The 18,961-nt window shown below is 36.4% G+C and overlaps 1 protein-coding gene across 1 annotated transcript in view; it reads right to left on the bottom strand.

Moving 5' to 3' along the window:
* The window catches only part of LRRC69 (leucine rich repeat containing 69), a 132,561-nt gene that overhangs the window by 58,950 nt on the left and 54,650 nt on the right, over positions 1-18,961 (bottom strand). The window contains exons 6-7 of the mRNA XM_033203669.1: positions 16,935-17,130; positions 13,494-13,565 (exon numbers count right to left, since the gene is read on the bottom strand). Coding sequence (XP_033059560.1) covers positions 13,494-13,565; positions 16,935-17,130 — 268 coding nt within the window. The remainder of the gene's footprint in view (positions 1-13,493; positions 13,566-16,934; positions 17,131-18,961) is intronic.

Below are 18,961 nucleotides of genomic sequence, written 5' to 3'. Positions count from 1 at the left end.
AGAAAATAGGCATGGGCAAAGATATTATGATGAAATCACCAAAAGCAATGGCAACAAAAGCAAAAATTGACAAATGGGATATAATTAACGAGTCTGTGCATAGCAAAAGAAACTATCACCAGAGCGAACAGGCAACCTACAGAATAGGAGAAAATTTTTGCAAACTACCCATCTGACAAAGGTCTAATATTCAGAATTTACAAGGAACTTAAACAAATTTTCAAGAGAAATAAACATCAAAAAGTTGGCAAAGGACATGAACAGACACTTCTCAAAAGAAGACATTTATGCGGCCAAGAAACATATAAAAAAAAGCTCGACATCACTGATCATTAGAGAAATGTAAATCAAAACCACAATGAGATACCATCTCACAAAAGTCAGAATGGCGATTATTAAAAAGTCAAGAAACAACAGATCCTGGCAAGGCTGCAGATAAATAAGAACACTTTTACACTGTTGGTGGGAATGTAAATTAGTTCAACCACTGTGGAAGACAGTGTGGTGATTCTTCAATGATCTAGAACCAGAAATACCGTTTGACCCAACAATCCCATTACTGGGTATAATACCCAAAGGGACATAAATCATTCTATTATAAAGATATATGCACACATATGTTTATTGTAGCATCATTTACAATAGCAAAGACTTGGAACCAACCTAAAGGCCCATCAATGATGGACTGGATAAAAAAATGTGGTACATATACACCATGGAATAGTATGCAGCCATAAAAAGGCATAAGATTATGTCCTTTGCAGGGACATGGATGAAGCTGGAAGTCATCATACTCAGCAGACTAACCCAGGAACAGTAAACCAAACACGCATGTTCTTACTCATAAGTGGGAGCTGAACAATGAGAATACATGGACACAGGGAAGGGAACAATACACACCAAGGCCTGTTGAGGGGGCAAGGTGGGGAGAGCATCAGAACAAATAGCTAATACATGCAGGTTTTAATACCTAGGTGATGGGTTGATAGGTGCAGCAAACCACCATGGCACAGGTTTACCTGTTACAGGTTTATGTAACAAACTTGCACATTCTGCACATGTATCCTGGAATCTAAAATAAAATGTTTTAAAATAAGAATAGTAAAATGATATAAAACTTCCTAAGATTTTTAAAAAATGTGTCATAAAGAGTATCCAATTATTTCAAAAGAAGGCAAGAAAAAAGATAAAAGGAGTACAGAACAAGTAGAACAAATTAAATATACCCAGCAGGCTAGGAAAATTGGCACATGCCTATAGTCCCAACTACTCAGGAGGCTGAAGTGGGAAGATAGCTTAAGCTCAGGAGTTCAAGACCAGCCTGGGCAAAATAGCAAGACCTCATCTCAAACAAAGAGAAAGAAAGAATAGTCAGATGGATTTTCTTAAATGAAGTATTATATGGTATTTATAAAATATACATCTAAAATGTAAGGATATAAAAAGGTTGAAAGTAGGCAGTGAAAATAGATATATCATGTAAATGTGAATCAAAATATATAATATATATTATATGTTTATATATAATATATATTATATGTTTATATATAATATAGCTATATTCATACGAGAAAAAAATAAGCTTTAAAGCCAAGGCATTATTAGCAATCATTTACAATATATGAGCATGGGGCCCAGGGATCAACATTTTAACAAGCACATTGCTGATTCTTATACACTCTAAAATCTATTTGATAAAGATGTATTGTATTAGGATTAAGGCCTGGAGAACATAAAGAAATAGTCAATCCCTTAAATCAACTGTTGGTGGGAATGTAAAATAGTTTCTCAATCTCAGCATGGACATTTTGGGCCAGGTAATACTTTGTAATGGGGGACTGTCCTGTGCATTACAGAACATTTAGCAGGATCTCTGGCTTCTACTCACTAGATGCCAGCAGTATCACTCCTCAGTTTTCACAACCAAAAATATCTCCAGACATTGCCACATATCCCTGGGACATGGAGGGAGGGCTAAATCTTCCCTGGTTGAAATCCACTGCCTTAAAACAATTTAATTATTAATTGTCACAAATTAGTTTTGATTTTTCAGAAGAGCAAAGCAATCATGTTTGTTATGTAAAATCCATATCCACCCACTCATCAATCTATCCATCTACCCATCCTTTCTGCAATTATTTATTGGGTGCCTACTCTGTGCCAAGCACTGTTATAAGTTTGGAATACATCAATGAAAGGGACAAAAACCACAACCTCCATACAGATTACTTGGAGATAGAAGGGAGGGAGAGAAAATCATCTAAATGGAAATCAATGCTTAAACAGTCTGTACAAGAGCCGCATTTGATTTCAATCAGTCTCTCTTTATAATATTTCTAATTTTTTAAAGTTTACTTTCTGAAAAATATTGGCCCTGATTTTGAAATCATTTGAACTCCACTTTTACTGCAAGACTAAAAACACAGAAATTCCAACTCTCTGACCTTATGATCCTGTCCTTCCTACCTCTCAACAAGAGAGGTGAGAGGTGAATGTTGCTGAAATTTGAGGATCTCCATTTTGAAGGTAAGCAAGGCATCCCCTTTATCTCCTGAATCACTTTCATTAGGTACTTGGCTAGAAGAATAAAATTTCCAAGGGTAGCTAGCAATAGTGGTTGGTGAAATGATGTTCACCAACCACTATACCATGTGAAACAGGGTCCTTTGCAGCACTTATATTTTATAGGCATTCAGGGTCAGCCTATCTTTAATTCCAATAAAATCACATATAGAAGTAGAAAGTCAGAACTCAAATTACGTAATTTAACTAAAAAGAGAAAGATAGTTGTATTCCTTAACTTAAATGGGCCCTCAATTTTTAAAACAAGAATTTGAACAAATTCACCATTGCATCAAGAATAATATTTTATGATTTTTTTCTCTCTGCTTTTCATTTCAAAAAGTCTACCCCCTGAAATTTTAGAATTACAATGGTGAAAGAAGCAGTAACGTATAATTCAACACCCTCTTCTTCACCCACCCCCATATAAGAAACAGCAGAAAACATGATCTCATTCTCATAAAAGTAGTGACAGGGAAAGCATTTAGTCAAGTTTTGGAACTCACTAATTCTATATTAGCTAAGCTTACATCACTTACATAAAACCACAGAACCCACAAGGGGTTTCCATTAGAAAAGCATTGGCTTGTGTCCCATTTTTTTAAAAGGTCAGTGAATGTTGTTTTGAATGTATGGCTCCTAATAAACTGAGCCACTGAAGGCAGCATTGACAACCAAAGAAAATCATACTATTTTAAAATCAAGGTCAAATTTTAGAGAGGCATTTAATGAGCTTCAAGAATAGAGTATACTTTTCCTTAACATTAAACAGAGAAAATAAAGTATTCATATAACAACAAGAATAAAGTGGATCTCTAATGTTGCTAATCGAAAGAGGCAGAACAACAATGGGGATGAGGCAGCCAACTGGAATTTCTCATGGCAATTTGAGCAAAGTGGATAATTCCAAGGAAATCACTAGATTGTGGAGATATTCAGGGATGTTCTTGACCACATTTTTATGGACATTTCCCTGTGTATCACTTTTAAACTTCTAGGCTATTTTCTAACATCTTGCAAAAGAGTTTCAAAAGTTTTAATAGGAGTTTTGATACAAGGCAAACATCACAATTTCACTTTCCCAAGGAGTTTCTTTCCCACAATTGTATTGCACTTTCTAAATCACTTAAGGACATTTTTGATCATGGACATGTTTAAATTTGAAATAGACATTCTCCAAATGTTCAATCAATTTCACAGAAATATTTCTGTTAATGCAAAACTAAATGGTCTCCCTAGGAATGCTTGTCTGTATGTACACATATTTGTGTTACTGCTCATATACGGAAATCATTCTATTGAAGGCAGACGAGTTCATTTGGAAATGAGAAATCATCCAAAAATAAAATGGCTTTCTTCACTTGACATTGTATTAAGCACAAAAATATTTATATACTAACAAAAGATACTGGTAGTATTTGAATTAGACAAGTATCAGACAGAGAATGACAGTACACTAGGATATGTACCATGCTAGATATCAGGCAAGTGTCTGGAACCAAGGACACCATAGCAAGATATGCTTAGACTGGTGTGGATCAAAATCATTAATCATTGGCTATAAAAAGAGAAATCCTTTTAAATTAAAAATATCCAAGAAAAGAAGAGACATCAGGATAAGTAGTAGGCAACAAGTGAAGTGAAGTGTCTAAGGAAAAGGGAATTCAGTAATGAGAGGTCCTATTTCCAGAGGAATCTGGTCTGGCAAACAAACCAAATGAGCCACAAGGGAGAGGGAAAGGGTAAGACAGAAATAAACAGAAAACCAAAGGCAAGGAGCCAGGGAAAGGAGACCCCATTCAGGGAGATAGTTTATTGGTTCTGTTTTGTTCCCCAAGGAAGGTAAGCCTACAGAACATAAAGGAATCTACAGAGGAAAATAACCTGGAACAGGGGCAAAGACAACATGGGGAATAGGAAGTAGAGTGTACTGCTGAAACCAGTCACCCTTGTACACCCTTGGGTACAGATCTGTTGGTTACACTAACAGTTGCAAATTAGAACCATTCAGGTGATCTCATGGCTTTGAAAGCTTTCAGAGACAACCCTAAATTTGGGGTGGATTGAGGGGCAGGTATCTCAGACCAAATCTTAAAATGACAAGAAAATAACATTCAATATCTGTCATGTGCCAAACATTAATAAGAATTTATATATATTATCTCACTTAATTATTCATTCATTCTATCATTACTGACCACCAACTGTCATGTGAGACACTTTCCTAACAATGTGATGATACAAGTGTTATTAATATCCCCAACTCACAGAGAAAAGTGAGACATAGAGTAATGGAGTTGCCTGTCCAAGGTCACAGAATGGGTACATTGTTAAGCTAGACAAATTTAATTTTTGTTTGGGAAAAATGGATTCAAATCTTCTCCTCATTATTCAAATGATTTGTGTTTCTGGGAAAGTTCTTTCCATTTTTTTCCTCCTGTGTTTCTCATACTGTAAAAGAGGAAATTGCTTTCAGTATTCTCAGATTTTATTTATGATAACTCTAAAGAATTCTTGAAGGATAAAAGGGGAATTGATGCAATGGAATAGGTGCTATAACTATGATTTCACATAAATAGTCCAACCATACTTTTTCTCACGACAACATTGCATGAGGCTTTCCCACTTTATATATATATTTTTTCTTATAAAAACAGTATGTGCCTACAAACCTTAGGGATATACAAATACTTAAGATTCTTAACTCTGACACAGAATGTGTTTATGGAAGCTACAGATTCACATGAATGTTAATATCATGAATTTGAAACTGAAAGAAAGTAGTGCCTGTGGAAAATGTAGCATTGGGTATAATTTACATCTTTTTAAGCACATTTCTTAAGTGTCTACTCTTAGCAAAGCACTTTCTTGTAAGCTGCCACATTTATCTGTATCCTTGTAAATGTTTTAGCTACACTTGAGTTTCACTTCCAAACTACAATCACCCAATGCAAAGGGTGAACTTTAAAAAGGCAAAACTCAGAAATGAAAGTAACATGATAAAGATTTGGCCTTCCCCAAATTTTTCCAAAACAAAATTTAGTGTTAAATTCACATGCTAAAAAATCTCTCCAATTTTAGATTGGCTGATGAATAAATGTTTAAGAAGTTTTGTCAATGGCATATATGCACCAAGTACATCCACAGTGTGGCTAAAAAGAAGTAAGGCTAACTGAATTAAACAACATATAAAACTCAGCCTCCAACTATATAGGCATTCCTTGTGTTCACATACCAAAATCCTAGTTTCTATGTGAAATATTTTTCAAAGTATACAAGAATTCTATTGTCCAAAGAATGTTCCCTGAGTATCATTTTAGTCAAGGACACAGTGAAATTCTCAGAACCCAAACTCCCAGTGAGCTCAAAGAAATGCCTTATTTGTATAGCATGACAGAGATTGCTCCAACCTGAGACAAGAATGGATTCCTCAGAGACAGGAGGAGTCCTGAGAGTGTAGCCAAAAGTCTTGAGTGCAAGTTCAAGCTCTGCCACTGTTCCATCATTCAGGCCAATGGTTTTCCAAGTGTAGTTCCTGGACTTACAGCATCAGCGTTACCCAAGAACATAATACAAATGCAAACCCGTGGGATCCCCAATCTACTGACTCAGAAATCCTAGAAGGAGGGCCTAGCCTTCTGGGTTTTAAGAAGGCATCCAGGTGATTCTGATGCACATTCAAGTTTGAGGGTCACTGCTGCAGACAAACTACTCTGGAGCCTCAATATCCTCAGCGCCAAACAGGAATAATAATACCAAATCTCTCTTCTTCAAGGAAATATTCAATAACAAACAGATTTGATAACTTGCAAATTTTTAGATAATGGCAAAGTATTCATCCAGAAAGATAACTCTGAACACTATTTGTGAATTTGAAAAGTAGTCATAATGGTACAGGTTGTTAGATTCCTAACGGAGGATTCTAACTAAGAGCTTATTGAAATGCGAAGTTTTCTATTTGGTCTGCAATGTTTTATATATGATATTTTGTTATAAACTTCATATCAAACACAAACCTCATGATGTTCCCTGGTGATGATCATTAAAACTTTTTCTCACTTTTGTCAGGTCATCTTTTTCTTCAAATGATTGCAGTTTGAAAAATAACTGGGCTCCTGAGGGAAAGAGGAGCTAGAGAAAGAAGACCTGTGACTAAAAGATTAAATAAAAATCTGTTTCAAAGGAACCATAAAATTTCAATAATTTACTTTGTTTTCTGTTGAGAAGACTGTATCACAACTACTTCAGAGACTGAGTTTTCTGACCTAAAGAAAGATATTAGTAATCCTTTCTTCCCAGAAATCCCACGATGATAGCCTATCCAAAACCCTTCCACAGCAAATAATAATGCTTTTTCTTTCCCCATCACCAAAAGTTATGAAGGCAACAGGTCACTTTCCCCTTAGTATTTTGAACTCAACAATGAAATTACCACCTACCTGACTTTTATCTTTGTTCAAGCTAATTCATGCCAGTTTCTTTGATTTTTCTAATTTTAAATTTCTGTCCATCATTAAAAATCACATATTTATCTTGTTCTTATGATATCGCCAGGTTCCACTTCAATGTTTAGAGATTTCTTCAAATACAAATTCCAAAGTTTCTATACAGCACCATTCATATTTCTTCACTTGCTTCCCCATATTAGAAGAGAGCTTGGCTACAGAGAAGATACTCAGTAATTGTTTATGGAATTGGAATGTCTCATAAACCTCATCAAGGAAGTTTATATCAATTGCCCTTGCAGATTCTAAATAGAGTAATAAACTCAATGTTCTATCAAAGTATAATGGGTTAGATAGTGTCCTCCAAGATTCATATCCACCCTGAACCTCAGAATGTGACTTTATTTGGAAACAGAGTCTTTGCAGATGTTAACTAGTTAAAGTGAGGTCATAACTGGATTAGAGTGGGCCACAATCCAAGGACTGGTATCCTTCTAAGAAGAGAAAATAAAGACATGTCCTTTAAGCCCCAGTTTGTGATATTTTGCTATAGCAGCTTCAGGAAACCAATAAAATAAGCATTACCATTTCCTGCACTAACTGAACAACTGACAGTGTTGCCATAGATTGCCCGGTGTCCACTAAAGGCCATACTTCAGATATGTTATTCTCTCAAAGACAGATACAAATAAAGACATTTTATTTCAGATCATCCTTGCTGTCAAAGGCTTGTTCATTCAAACTCCAATTCTAATTCCAGCAATAAATAAAAATGTCAGAAAAAGTGAACATATGATAAAGAAAAGGTAGAAGAATACCCAATGATTAAAAATCACATATTGAAGAATATTCATTTAAGGAAAGTGCTTAATATATAATGTTAAGTGAAAATGACAAAGTAAGACACGTATTTCTTTATGCAGCATACATTGAAGTTTTTTAAATGAGAATATAAAAATGAGATTCTTGAAGAAAACAATAAAGTGTTATCTCTGGAAGGTAAACTTAAAGACACCTTACATTTTACTCTTCCTATATTTATTTACTTATTTTCTACAATGAATGAATTACCAGAAAAATGCTACTTACAAAAGGATAAATGAAGACAACATCTTAAATCTTAATACCCATTCATTCAAGAAGCTGAGGATACTTGCAAACTAACACAATAAATAATTTGGTATGTCTCTGACAGGAATTAGGTATCAAAAAATTGTATATGAGAAAACTGAGAACGTTCTAAAATTGTGCAATGATAGATCAGATCAAAATAGCCCCCAGAGTTTTGCTTTCTCTCGCTGATCTTTCTGCTATTGATATATTGATAACGCCTTATGGAGAATACTTGGATAGTCCTTTTTCTTTTTTTGAGACCAAGTTTCGCTTTTGTTGCCCAAGTTGGAGTGCAATGGCATGATGATCTTGGCTCACTGCAACCTCTGCGTTCTGGGTTCAAGCGATTCTCTTGCCTCAGCCTCCTGAGTAACTGAGATTACAGACATGCGCCACCACGTCCAGCTAGTTTTGTATTTTTAGTAGAGACAGAGTTTCTCCATGTTGGTTAGGCTGGTTGCAAACTCCCGACCTGAGGTGATAGCCTGCCTCGGCCTCTCAGAGTGCTTGGATTACAGGTGTAAGCCACTGCGCCTGGCCAGATGGTACTTTTTTAAAAAGAAAAATCATACTGGGCAATTAAATATAATAAAACCATTCCAGACAGAGTATCGTGTGAAAAAACTGTTTTAACAGACTTTTCTAAAAACACACATGAAGAGGTCCTGGAATGGAAGCTTTCTTTTTTTTGAGACGGAGTCACACTCTGTCTCCCAGGCTGGAGTGCAGTGGCACTATCTGGGCTCACTGCAAGCTCTGCCTCCCGGGTTCCCCTCATTCTCCTGCCTCAGCCTCCCGGGTAGCTGGGACTACAGGCACCTGCCCATGCTCTGCTGATTTTTTTGTATTTTTAGTAGAGTCAGGGTTTCACTGTGTTAGCCAGGATGGTCTCGATCTGCTGACCTTGTGATCCACCTGCCTTGCCTCCCAAAGTGCTGGGATTACAGGCGTGAGCCACCACGCCCGGCCGAAACTTTTGATTCCATACTATTGTTTTGCTTGACATTTTAAGAAGAATGCAGAAGTTGTACAACTTATAAAATTTTTAATTTTTAATTTTTTTAAGTTAAAATAAAGGAAAGGAAAAAAGAGATAAAGAAAGAAACTAAAGTCTCTCTGTAGCAGATTTGACTACATGTTCATAAGAGAACCAAGACTTTTTTTTTTTTTTTTTTTTTAAGACAGGGTCTCACTGTGTTGCCCAGGCTGGAGTACCATCTCAGCTTCCTGCAACCTCTACCTCCCAGGCTTGAGCGATATTTTCACCTCAAGGAACTGGGACCACAGGGTGTGCCACCACACTCAGCTAATTTTTTTGGTGGTTTGTTTGTTTTGTAGAGATAGGGGTTTCACCATGTTGTCCAGGCTGATCTCAAACTCCTGGAATCAAAAGCAATCCTCCCACAACAGCCTCCCAAAATGCTGGGATTGCAGCCGTGAGTCACCATACCTGGCCATTTCTGAAACAATTCATTCTCTATGTGGTCATGCCAGATTTTTTCTTAATAACTAAATAACACAGAAACTCTTTTAATCCAACACATATGAACAAATATTTATAATAGTCCCATTTTTTTACTGTAAATTTCAATTTAATGTACATTCTTATACAAAAGTCCTGGTGAAAATTAGGATTCGTGGCTCTGCACCTAAGCTGGGGAGGAACGGAAAGAGTTCACGATGGGAGGCCTGGGGCCCTGCCTGCCGGACAGCACTATCTCTACTAGCGGTGGCTCCAGCCTTCTGATAAACACTGGCCTGCTGTCACTTCCCTGCAATGCATCCGCCCCTGGATTCTCCCCCTGGGAGTCAAAGTCCATAGCCTGACCTCGGAGGAAGGCCTCTGTATCACCCCAGTACCCTGCACCATGTCATACGAGCTTCCCACCCTTCCTAACACGTTCACACTAATCCCTACATGCTGCTTCCCCCACCAAGAATGCCCAGTTCAAGCAGACCCTGACCTCTCCCTCAGGCAGTCCAACCACCCAGAATGAATAGCCTAGCAGAGTTTTCCAAACATCAGCCATTCACCTCTTTGATGATTTTCACCATAACTACAAAATAGCACCATGATGGGCTGCATGCTGCCTGTGCCACCATTTACTTAATGTTTTCTTTAAATGACTCACTTTTGTGTATAAATAAATTCATTTCAAAAGAATGAAAAAAAGAAAATACAGTTTCAAATGTTCAAATGCCATGTGAATTTCAAAGAAAAAAAACTGTTCTAAAAAAATTGCATTTTCTAACTTGTACACCAAATTTATTTAAATCATAAAATAGCAAAACACTCTTAAATGAATACTTATTTTAAAAAGTAGTTATAAAGCAGCAAAATAAACTACTCAAAGGCACTTATGCACAATGCGGTTTCAAATCTTTAAGAATACACTTAAAAGTAACAGGTACACAGAGCTTTATTTTGCTTTTCTGTCTGTTTTTTATGTATGTTTGAATATTCTCATAGTTTTAAAAGTGTTTAAAAATGTACTTCACAAGGTTAATGCTTCCTATTATCACCAGTAGAGACCAGATGATTGCTATAATTATATATTACTTATTCGTATTTCACTATTGGTATATATTTTATACAAAACATGTAATAGTTTCCATTCCTAGAAACCAACTATGCACAAAATGCTTCATAGTCACTGCTTGACATAACAACCTTATGAGGTTAGTGGTTTTAATATTGTCATTATATAGATGAAGAAATAGCAGCTCTTAGAAATTAAGTAACTTGTTTGAGATTACAAATTTAGAAAATAGGAAATTAGTGCTTTAAACCTATGTGTATATGACTCCAAAGTCTATGTTATTCATTTCTACACTACTCTGTTTCACAAAAAGTATGGCTTGTTTTGAATGTTCTCTACCATTAAACTCTCTTTCATTGATAATCATAGTGTGACCTAGAGTCGGTCATTTATCCTCTAGGTCCACCAATTGTGCCATATTTTTAATGTGGGAAACTTTGATTTTGAATCAGTTGAACCAAAATAATTTGAAATGGTTGGACCAAAGCTCAGATGAGTTTGCAGATCATCTTACGTTAGAGTGTTTATAGAAATTTCTGAAATAAGTACTACACAGATGAAACCAACTCAAATCTGTCAAAATTGCTCCAAATTATTGAGATCTAAGTAATTATGTTTTATCAAAATTGTTAAGTACAGAATCACTTCATAGAAGAAACAGTCAATTAACACACTACTAAGGTGAAAAATAAATGAAGTTTAAGAATGTTAGTTAGATTTGTTTCTTTAACAAATATGTATTGAGTTAAAATTCAAGACACTGCAGGTATAGAGGAAAAAAAGAGTATTCTTTCTCTGGAAGCTTACCATCCAAAAGCGAGAAAGACTTGAAATGAATTACTCCATTATGTTGCTCAAGCATACCAAAGAAACACCATAGAAAAAGTGGCAACAGAAGGTACCATAGAAGTAGCAGTGGCACCAGGGGTACCATAGAAAAAGTGGCACCAGAAGCCTGCTTTGGAAGTCAGGGAGGCATCACAGGACACAGAGAGTCAAATTAAGACACAGAGGGTAAATAAAACCATGTTGCATTTTCAAGGTCAATATTAACAATAGCCAATTTTTACTAAACATTCAAATCTACACATTTTTTGAAACACTGTGGTGATTCCTCAAAAAATTAAACATAGATTTATCATATGATTCAACAATTTCATCTAAGTATATTCCCAGAGGATCTGAAAGCAGATAAAGAACAAATATTTGTATACCCATGTTCATAGCAGCAATAGCCAAAATGGGAAAACAGCCCAAGGTTCCACAGGTGGGCAGATACCTGTGGACAGACAAAATGTGGTCTATATATATATACAACTGAATATTATTCAGCCTTAAAAAGGAAGGAAACTCTGACATATGCTATAAGGTAAATTAATGTTAGTCATATTTTACTAAGTGAAATAAGTCAGTGGTAAAAGGACAAATATCTGGTTCCACTTACTCTAGGTACTCTAGGTACCCAGAGTAGTCAAATTCAGAGACCTATAGTAGATTTGTGGTTGCCATGGAGGGGGAAAATATCATATTTCAAAGTATTTATAGGAACTTCTAAAATAGGTGTACAAAGGGAATGGGGAGTTAGAGTTGAATGGATACAGAGTTTTAGTTGGAGAAGATGAACAGGTTCTAGAGATGGATGATGCCAATGGTTGTGCAACAATGTGAAAGTACTTAGTACTGTGGACTATACAAGTAAAAATAATCAAAATGGTAAACTTTATGCTGTGTATATTTTGCCACAATTTAAAAACTGTATACTTTTTTCTAAAACACAGACTTTACACTCATTTTTTTGTATTTGAATTACCTTCAGTGTAAAATATTGCTCTAGGAGGTAGAAAAAGACTGAAACCTCAATTTAGAGTGGATAAATCAGGAAAAATAATTAATGGGTCAACAACTATTCATCGAATACCTTCTGGATAGATGGACTTCTCATTATTACCATGAATGTTTAAGCATGTTCAATTGGATATAAAAATGCAATAGGAAAACTGACATTTCTTTCTCAAAAGTTAGCAGTTGCCAAGACAAATGGTTTCTCTGTATTTGAAATAAAATGAGGTCAAAATTCATTTTCAAATGAGAAAGAAAGTGCATTTTTCATTGTTTATGGCCTAAAAACAACTAATAAAAGTGTCACCCTTGGATTAATTACAAGGGATAAAAATTTATGCTCTGGAAAGTAATATTTTCAAAAAGTCAGAGGTGACCAAAACAGTATATAATAACCAAAAAATTTAATCATAGCTGATATATTAAAATATTTATGATAGCAATCAGAGTTCACTTAGTTCAAACAAGTTCAGCAGGCACAGAGCACAAAGAAAGAAACAGGGGCCGGGCGCGGTGGCTCAAGCCTGTAATCCCAGCACTTTGGGAGGCCGAGACGGGCGGATCACGAGGTCAGGAGATCGAGACCATCCTGGCTAACACAGTGAAACCCCGTCTCTACTAAAAAATACAAAAACTAGCCGGGCGAGGTGGCGGGCGCCTGTAGTCCCAGCTACTCGGGAGGCTGAGGCAGGAGAATGGCGTAAACCCGGGAGGCGGAGCTTGCAGTGAGCTGAGATCCGGCCACTGCACTCCAGCCCGGCGACAGAGCGAGACTCCGCCTCAAAAAAAAAAAAAAAAAAAAAAAAAAAAAAAAAAAAAAAAAAAAAAGAAAGAAACAGGAGAGAACAGGTTTTCAAATTCTAAAAGCAAATCTTTGAGTCATTTGTATAATTTACCAGTTACTACAGAGTTTACTGTCTGCCCATATTTTTTCTATTCCCACTAGCATAAACAACATTATTTTTCAGTTATAATGAAAGTTGACTCTACTTACTCCTGATGGAAATATCTGAATAATATTTCCAGCTATATCTAGGATTCTTAGTTTTTTAAGATCACAAAGTTCCTGTGTCAGAAAACAGAAGAGAGAGAGTTTTTTTAATCTAATATTTAAAATCATAAGGAAAATCATAAATTTTTTTAAAGCTCCAACATGACGAAGGCGGCCATCTTTCTAATCACTGTACCGACCAATTCTTCAGTACATCTTCCCAAGCAGATCCCCATATCCTGGACTGCCAGATATCTTTGAATTCTTCATTTCCTCTGACCACTCTGGGGCAACGTAACATGGCCACTGTGAGTTACACTACTTCTAGATTCAAATCTCACCTCTGGCAGGTACTATAACTATGGGCAAATTTCTTAATTTCTTTGTACTTCAATTTCTTCATTTGTGAAATGCAAATGCTAATAGAAGCCCTTAAGTCATATGGTTGTTGAATTAATTAAATGAGTTACGAATCTGAAAGTGCTTACTAAAGGCCTACTATGTAGTGAGCACTCAGTAGACATTGTCAATTATTAAAAATAGAAAGACTTTGAGAAACAGAAAACAGATGTAATCCTGGAATATTGTCTCTATTAAAAATTCCACCAGGATTTATTAAGCATCTACCTTTTACTTAGCCCTGTGCTAACACAACCCTTTCCTTATAAAAGAAAGAAGATCTGTTACTGCCTCTATCTACATGCCAAATGTGACTGCTCATTACCATAGTAACCACACGGTTGTTATAATGCATCTGGGTTCCGGTATTTCTACTAGCAAGCAAAGGATAAGTAGTAATTCTTTTTAAGTGGATACATTAAAAAAAAAAAACTTAAAAATTGAAAAATAGAGGTATGACTTACTAAACAGTCCCAACCACTTATAGTGATATTTCTAAAATGTCACTCATATATTGATGATCATACCTCTCCCTAGGGAGACGATATGCTTCTTTAGTCATGCCAGTACTCTTCCTCTTCAGTTTTATCACATGTTATCTCAGGTTTCATTCTCTGGAAGCAGATGCTGAGATGGAATTTGGGGTGCTAAATGTTTATTAGGGATCACCCCTGTAAAAGGCAGGGTCAGGAAGCAGGACTGAGCAGACAGGGAAGTTGAGGTGGGATTCAGACACAATAGAATCTTGTTCAGGTGGGTGGGGAGCTCCAGAGGGCTATTGCCCATGCAAATTCTTCTCTATCAGGCAGAAATGACCAAGCCTTTATATCCCTCCCTTGTTAGGTCACAAGATGCAGAATGCTTTAGGAAGAGCATGACCTTGGGCAAGAAAAGAGGCTCTCTGCAGCTAAGGCAGACCCTGAAAGAGCTAACAGCTAGAGGCTGTCTGCAATCCCCTTCCCTACAGCTAGGCAGCAAATCCTTGAAGGGAGTTCTCAAGTCCTACATAATCTTCCATTGCCATGATACTCTCCTTTGTATTGTATTAGCTGCAGAGATTTTCAGACTCCAATGTGTTCCTTTAGTATCTCATGTTATGATATAAGGGTTTCCCACCCTACTTGAAAACACTTCATAGCATTACTTCCAATGCTGTGGACGCTTTCATTTTCATTTGTTCATTTTTGCTGCCATGACTGCCACTATTATTGCTGTTAATATTTGTTGCTGTCTTGTTCTAATCTTTGCATGTGTATACCCCTCACAAGTATTCAATGAAGGTTTAAAAACTCACAAATAGGCAAGGGCAAAGTTGTGCTATGAGAATGAGAAGTGTTATGAAGGGTTAAGGAAACAGTGACATGTGGAAAATTTGGTATAGGAGGTCAGGAAAGGCTTCCTGGAAAAAGTGAAGTTTAAACTGAGATTCTTTGAGTTCTTTGGAAAAAATGATGTTCCATTAACAGCAAACAGTTGTTTGGGATAGAACTACAAGAAGTCTAGTGTGATGGTTAATTTTAGGTGCCAACTTGACTGGATTAAGGAATACCTAGAATGCTGGTAAAGCTTTATTTTGGGTGTGTCTGTGTGAGGTTGTTTCTAGAGGAGATGGGTGTGTGAGTCAGTAGGAGTAGGAAAGATATATTCAGTATTGCTGGGCACCATCCTGTCAGTTAGTGACTTCGATGAAAAAAAGTGATTTCCTCTCTCTTCTGGAGCTGGGACACTTCTTCTTCTTCCCTTGGACCTCAGAACTCTGGGCTCTCCAGCCTTTAGACTCTAAGATTTACACCAGTACCCCTCCCCTCCAGCCACCACCACAACCTCCCGGTAATCAGGCCTTTGACCTCCAACTGAGAATTACACCGTTGGCTTCCCTGGTTCTGAGGCTTTCAGAGTTGGACTCAGTCACACTACCAGCACTCCAGGGTCTTCAGCTTGCAGATAGCCTGCTATAGGACTTCTCAGTCTCCATAATTATGTGTGCCAATTCCCCTAATAAATCCCCTGTTATCTATCCTGTTGTCTGTCTATCTATCTATCTATCTACCCATGTAAGTATGTTATTAGTTCACTAGTTGTGGCCTTCCAGAAAGGCACACAGCCAACCCACAATTCAAGTAGTTGAATACCATCAACTACTCGCTATCCTCCTGCCCTGTCACTTCTCGCTAGTGCATCTCATCTGCCATATCCAAGAGGAAACCAGAGGACAAAGGAGTTCACTGCTGTCCACACAGCTCAGTCTCCCAAGCAGAAGGCAGGAAAGAGAGTGAATATGAAGGAAAAAATGAGGAGAGCCAGTATACATTCCAAAGCCAAAATGAACTTGTATTTTGTTCTGTATACATGGTTACCAGATAAAATATATAATACTCACTTAAATTGAAATATCAAGGCTTGGCACGGTGGCTCACGCCTATAATCCCAGCACTTTGGGATGCCGAGGTGGGCAGATCACGAGGTCAGGAGTTCGAGACCAGCCTGACCAACATAGTGAAGACTCGTCTCTATTAAATTATAAAAATTAGCTGGGCATGGTGGTGTCTTCCTGTAATCCCAGCTACTCAGGAGGGTGAGGCAGGAGAATCACTTGAACCTGGGATGTGGAGGTTGCAATGAGCAGAGATCGTGCCACTGCACTCTAGCCTAGGCAACAGAATGAGACTCTGTCTCAAAAAAAAAAAAAAAAAAAGAAGAAAAGAAAAGAAAAGAAATACCAGACAAACAATAAATACGTTTTTAAGTCTATTCCATGAAATATTTGCAACATACAGCAAAAATATTTAATCATTGCTTGTCTGGAATTCAAATTTCAGTGAGCATTCTATATTTGTATTTACTAAATCTGGTAGCCCTAGCTATGTGGGATAATTCAAATTATAGCCTTCCTCTGTCATAGGGATTTGGGAACTGACTACATTTAATCTGAGGGAAAGCAAGTGGTGGCTTATACTCAGATACCCAAATCTAATCTATAACCACCTCCCACCATGTTGAGTTCTTCTCCAACAACAAAGTGGTGTGGTTCCATGTTTTGCTCACCTCTGGCAAAACTCCAATGTTGTTTCTGGCTAGCAAAAATTTCTGAAGCTTCTTCAAGAACTTAATCTCTTCAGGTATGCATATCAGCTGATTGTAGTTAAGTTGAAGTTCAACAAGATTCTTAAGAAAACAAAGTTCTCTAGGAATGCTGACTAGTCGATTATAATTTATACTCATATAAGTAAGACTTTTTAATCTAAAAAAAAAACAAACACCAAAGTATATGAATGAAACTCACAAGAATAACAGAGTCCACTATATAGGCCCAACTTAGCAGAAGCCATGTGTAAGTTTATTTTTTGTAGCTCATCTGAGCTTTCTTCAGTCAAGTGTTTGTAACTATTGTGAATCGTAAGTATAAAAAGTTTTTGCTGAAATTTAATTTTTAAAGAACTTTTGTAATCAGATGGCTTACGTTAAAAGTATGTTAGGTAATCAAAACCTAGATTTAAGAAACACAAAATTCTATTTCCTTTCTTTATACATATACATTGGTCATATCCAAGGGAAAGCTAGAGGTCAAGGAGAACATGGACCCACCTATGTATACAGATCGATACAAGTACATGCATAAGCATACATAGACATAAATATACCTAGTACCAAATAGATATGAGTACTGCTCAATTGCTGTGAAAGTTCAAAGATGAATCAGCCACAAATTCTGCCCTTTTGGATGTCATGGTTTAGAAGGAGATATTAAATAGAGCCATAAACTGAGAACAGCAAATACCACTGGCTAAGGAGAAAAAGGTTAAGGAAATTCGATTCTGTAATTGCAGATATGGTTCCTGAAGCATATTGCAAATTTTTCTAAAGAGTTGACATTTTGAATTTAGCCCTGAATAAAAGAACTTATAAAATAGGGCAATAAGAGAGAATAGTAAGCTAAGAAAATATATTATGAATAAGGAAGCAGAAGGGAATTAACATTACTAAAAACAACTACATGCCTGTGCATTAAATTTAATCATCAACAAAACTCTGTGGTTGGAATTACTACTCTTATTTTAAAACTGAGGAAAATAAAGCATTACAGGCAGTAAATAAATTTCCCAAGTTACTTATCTGGTAGGTAACAATGTCAAAATTCTAATGCAGGTGTGTCTGTTTGAAAAGCTAAGAGTGAAAACATATAATGATCTCAAGGTTGAAGTGTGTTAAGATTGAAGTAATGTAAGAATGAGGGAACTAAATTTTTAGGTCGTTGAAAATGGGAGACTGGAGGTTAGGAAGTCATCAGTGCTAGCAAAGGGAATTTTGAGGATTCTATAGATTTCTCAATACATAGTAGAAGCCATATGAATACATGGGACTGATAGGAAAAACAACAAAAGAAAATGGGCAGAGAGAAAAGAAAGGAAGCCAATAGAAAGATTCTTGAGAAATATAAACAACTGACCATTAAAAATTAAAGGCACCCAGCAAAGTTATGAACAGAGAAGTAGAAGAAGAACCAGATTAGCAAGGAATCTCTGAAGGTGGGAGAGAAGAACATTTCAAAATTGAAGACATGGTCAAAAGTTTAAATGTTAAAGAAAGATAATCCAAACTAACAAACAAAACTAGTAGAACTAACACAGAGTCACAAACTACCAAGTCAATATTTAAAAAATCTATTGGATCTCCATATTGTAGCCACAAACAATTGGAAAATAAAAGTTTAAGATTTCCATTTATAGTAATGTATAAAAAACCCTTCATGAAATAGTTAAGAGTACATATAACAAAAGACATGAGGGACCTCTACACTGAAAACTATAAATCATGACTGAGAGAATGTCAAGGGGCTCTAAATAAAAGTAGAGATACATTATATTCAGGAATAGAAAAGAAAAATATTGCTAAGATACCAACTTTTTAATATTGATCTATAGATTCAATAATAGATCCAAATAAAAATTTTGACAGCTTTTTTTGTATAAGACTTGACTCGGGCTGGGTGCTGTGGCTCATGGCTGTAAACCCATAATTTTGGGAGAAGAAGATGGAAGGATTGCTTGAGCCCAGGAGTTTAAGACCAGCCT

The sequence above is a fragment of the Trachypithecus francoisi genome, unplaced genomic scaffold (assembly GCF_009764315.1).
Source record: "Trachypithecus francoisi isolate TF-2019V2 unplaced genomic scaffold, Tfra_2.0 Lachesis_group7, whole genome shotgun sequence".
Taxonomy (NCBI): domain Eukaryota; kingdom Metazoa; phylum Chordata; class Mammalia; order Primates; family Cercopithecidae; genus Trachypithecus; species Trachypithecus francoisi.
The sequence above is the reverse complement of the archived record's forward strand: the minus strand, read 5'-3'. Positions and strand labels throughout refer to the sequence as shown.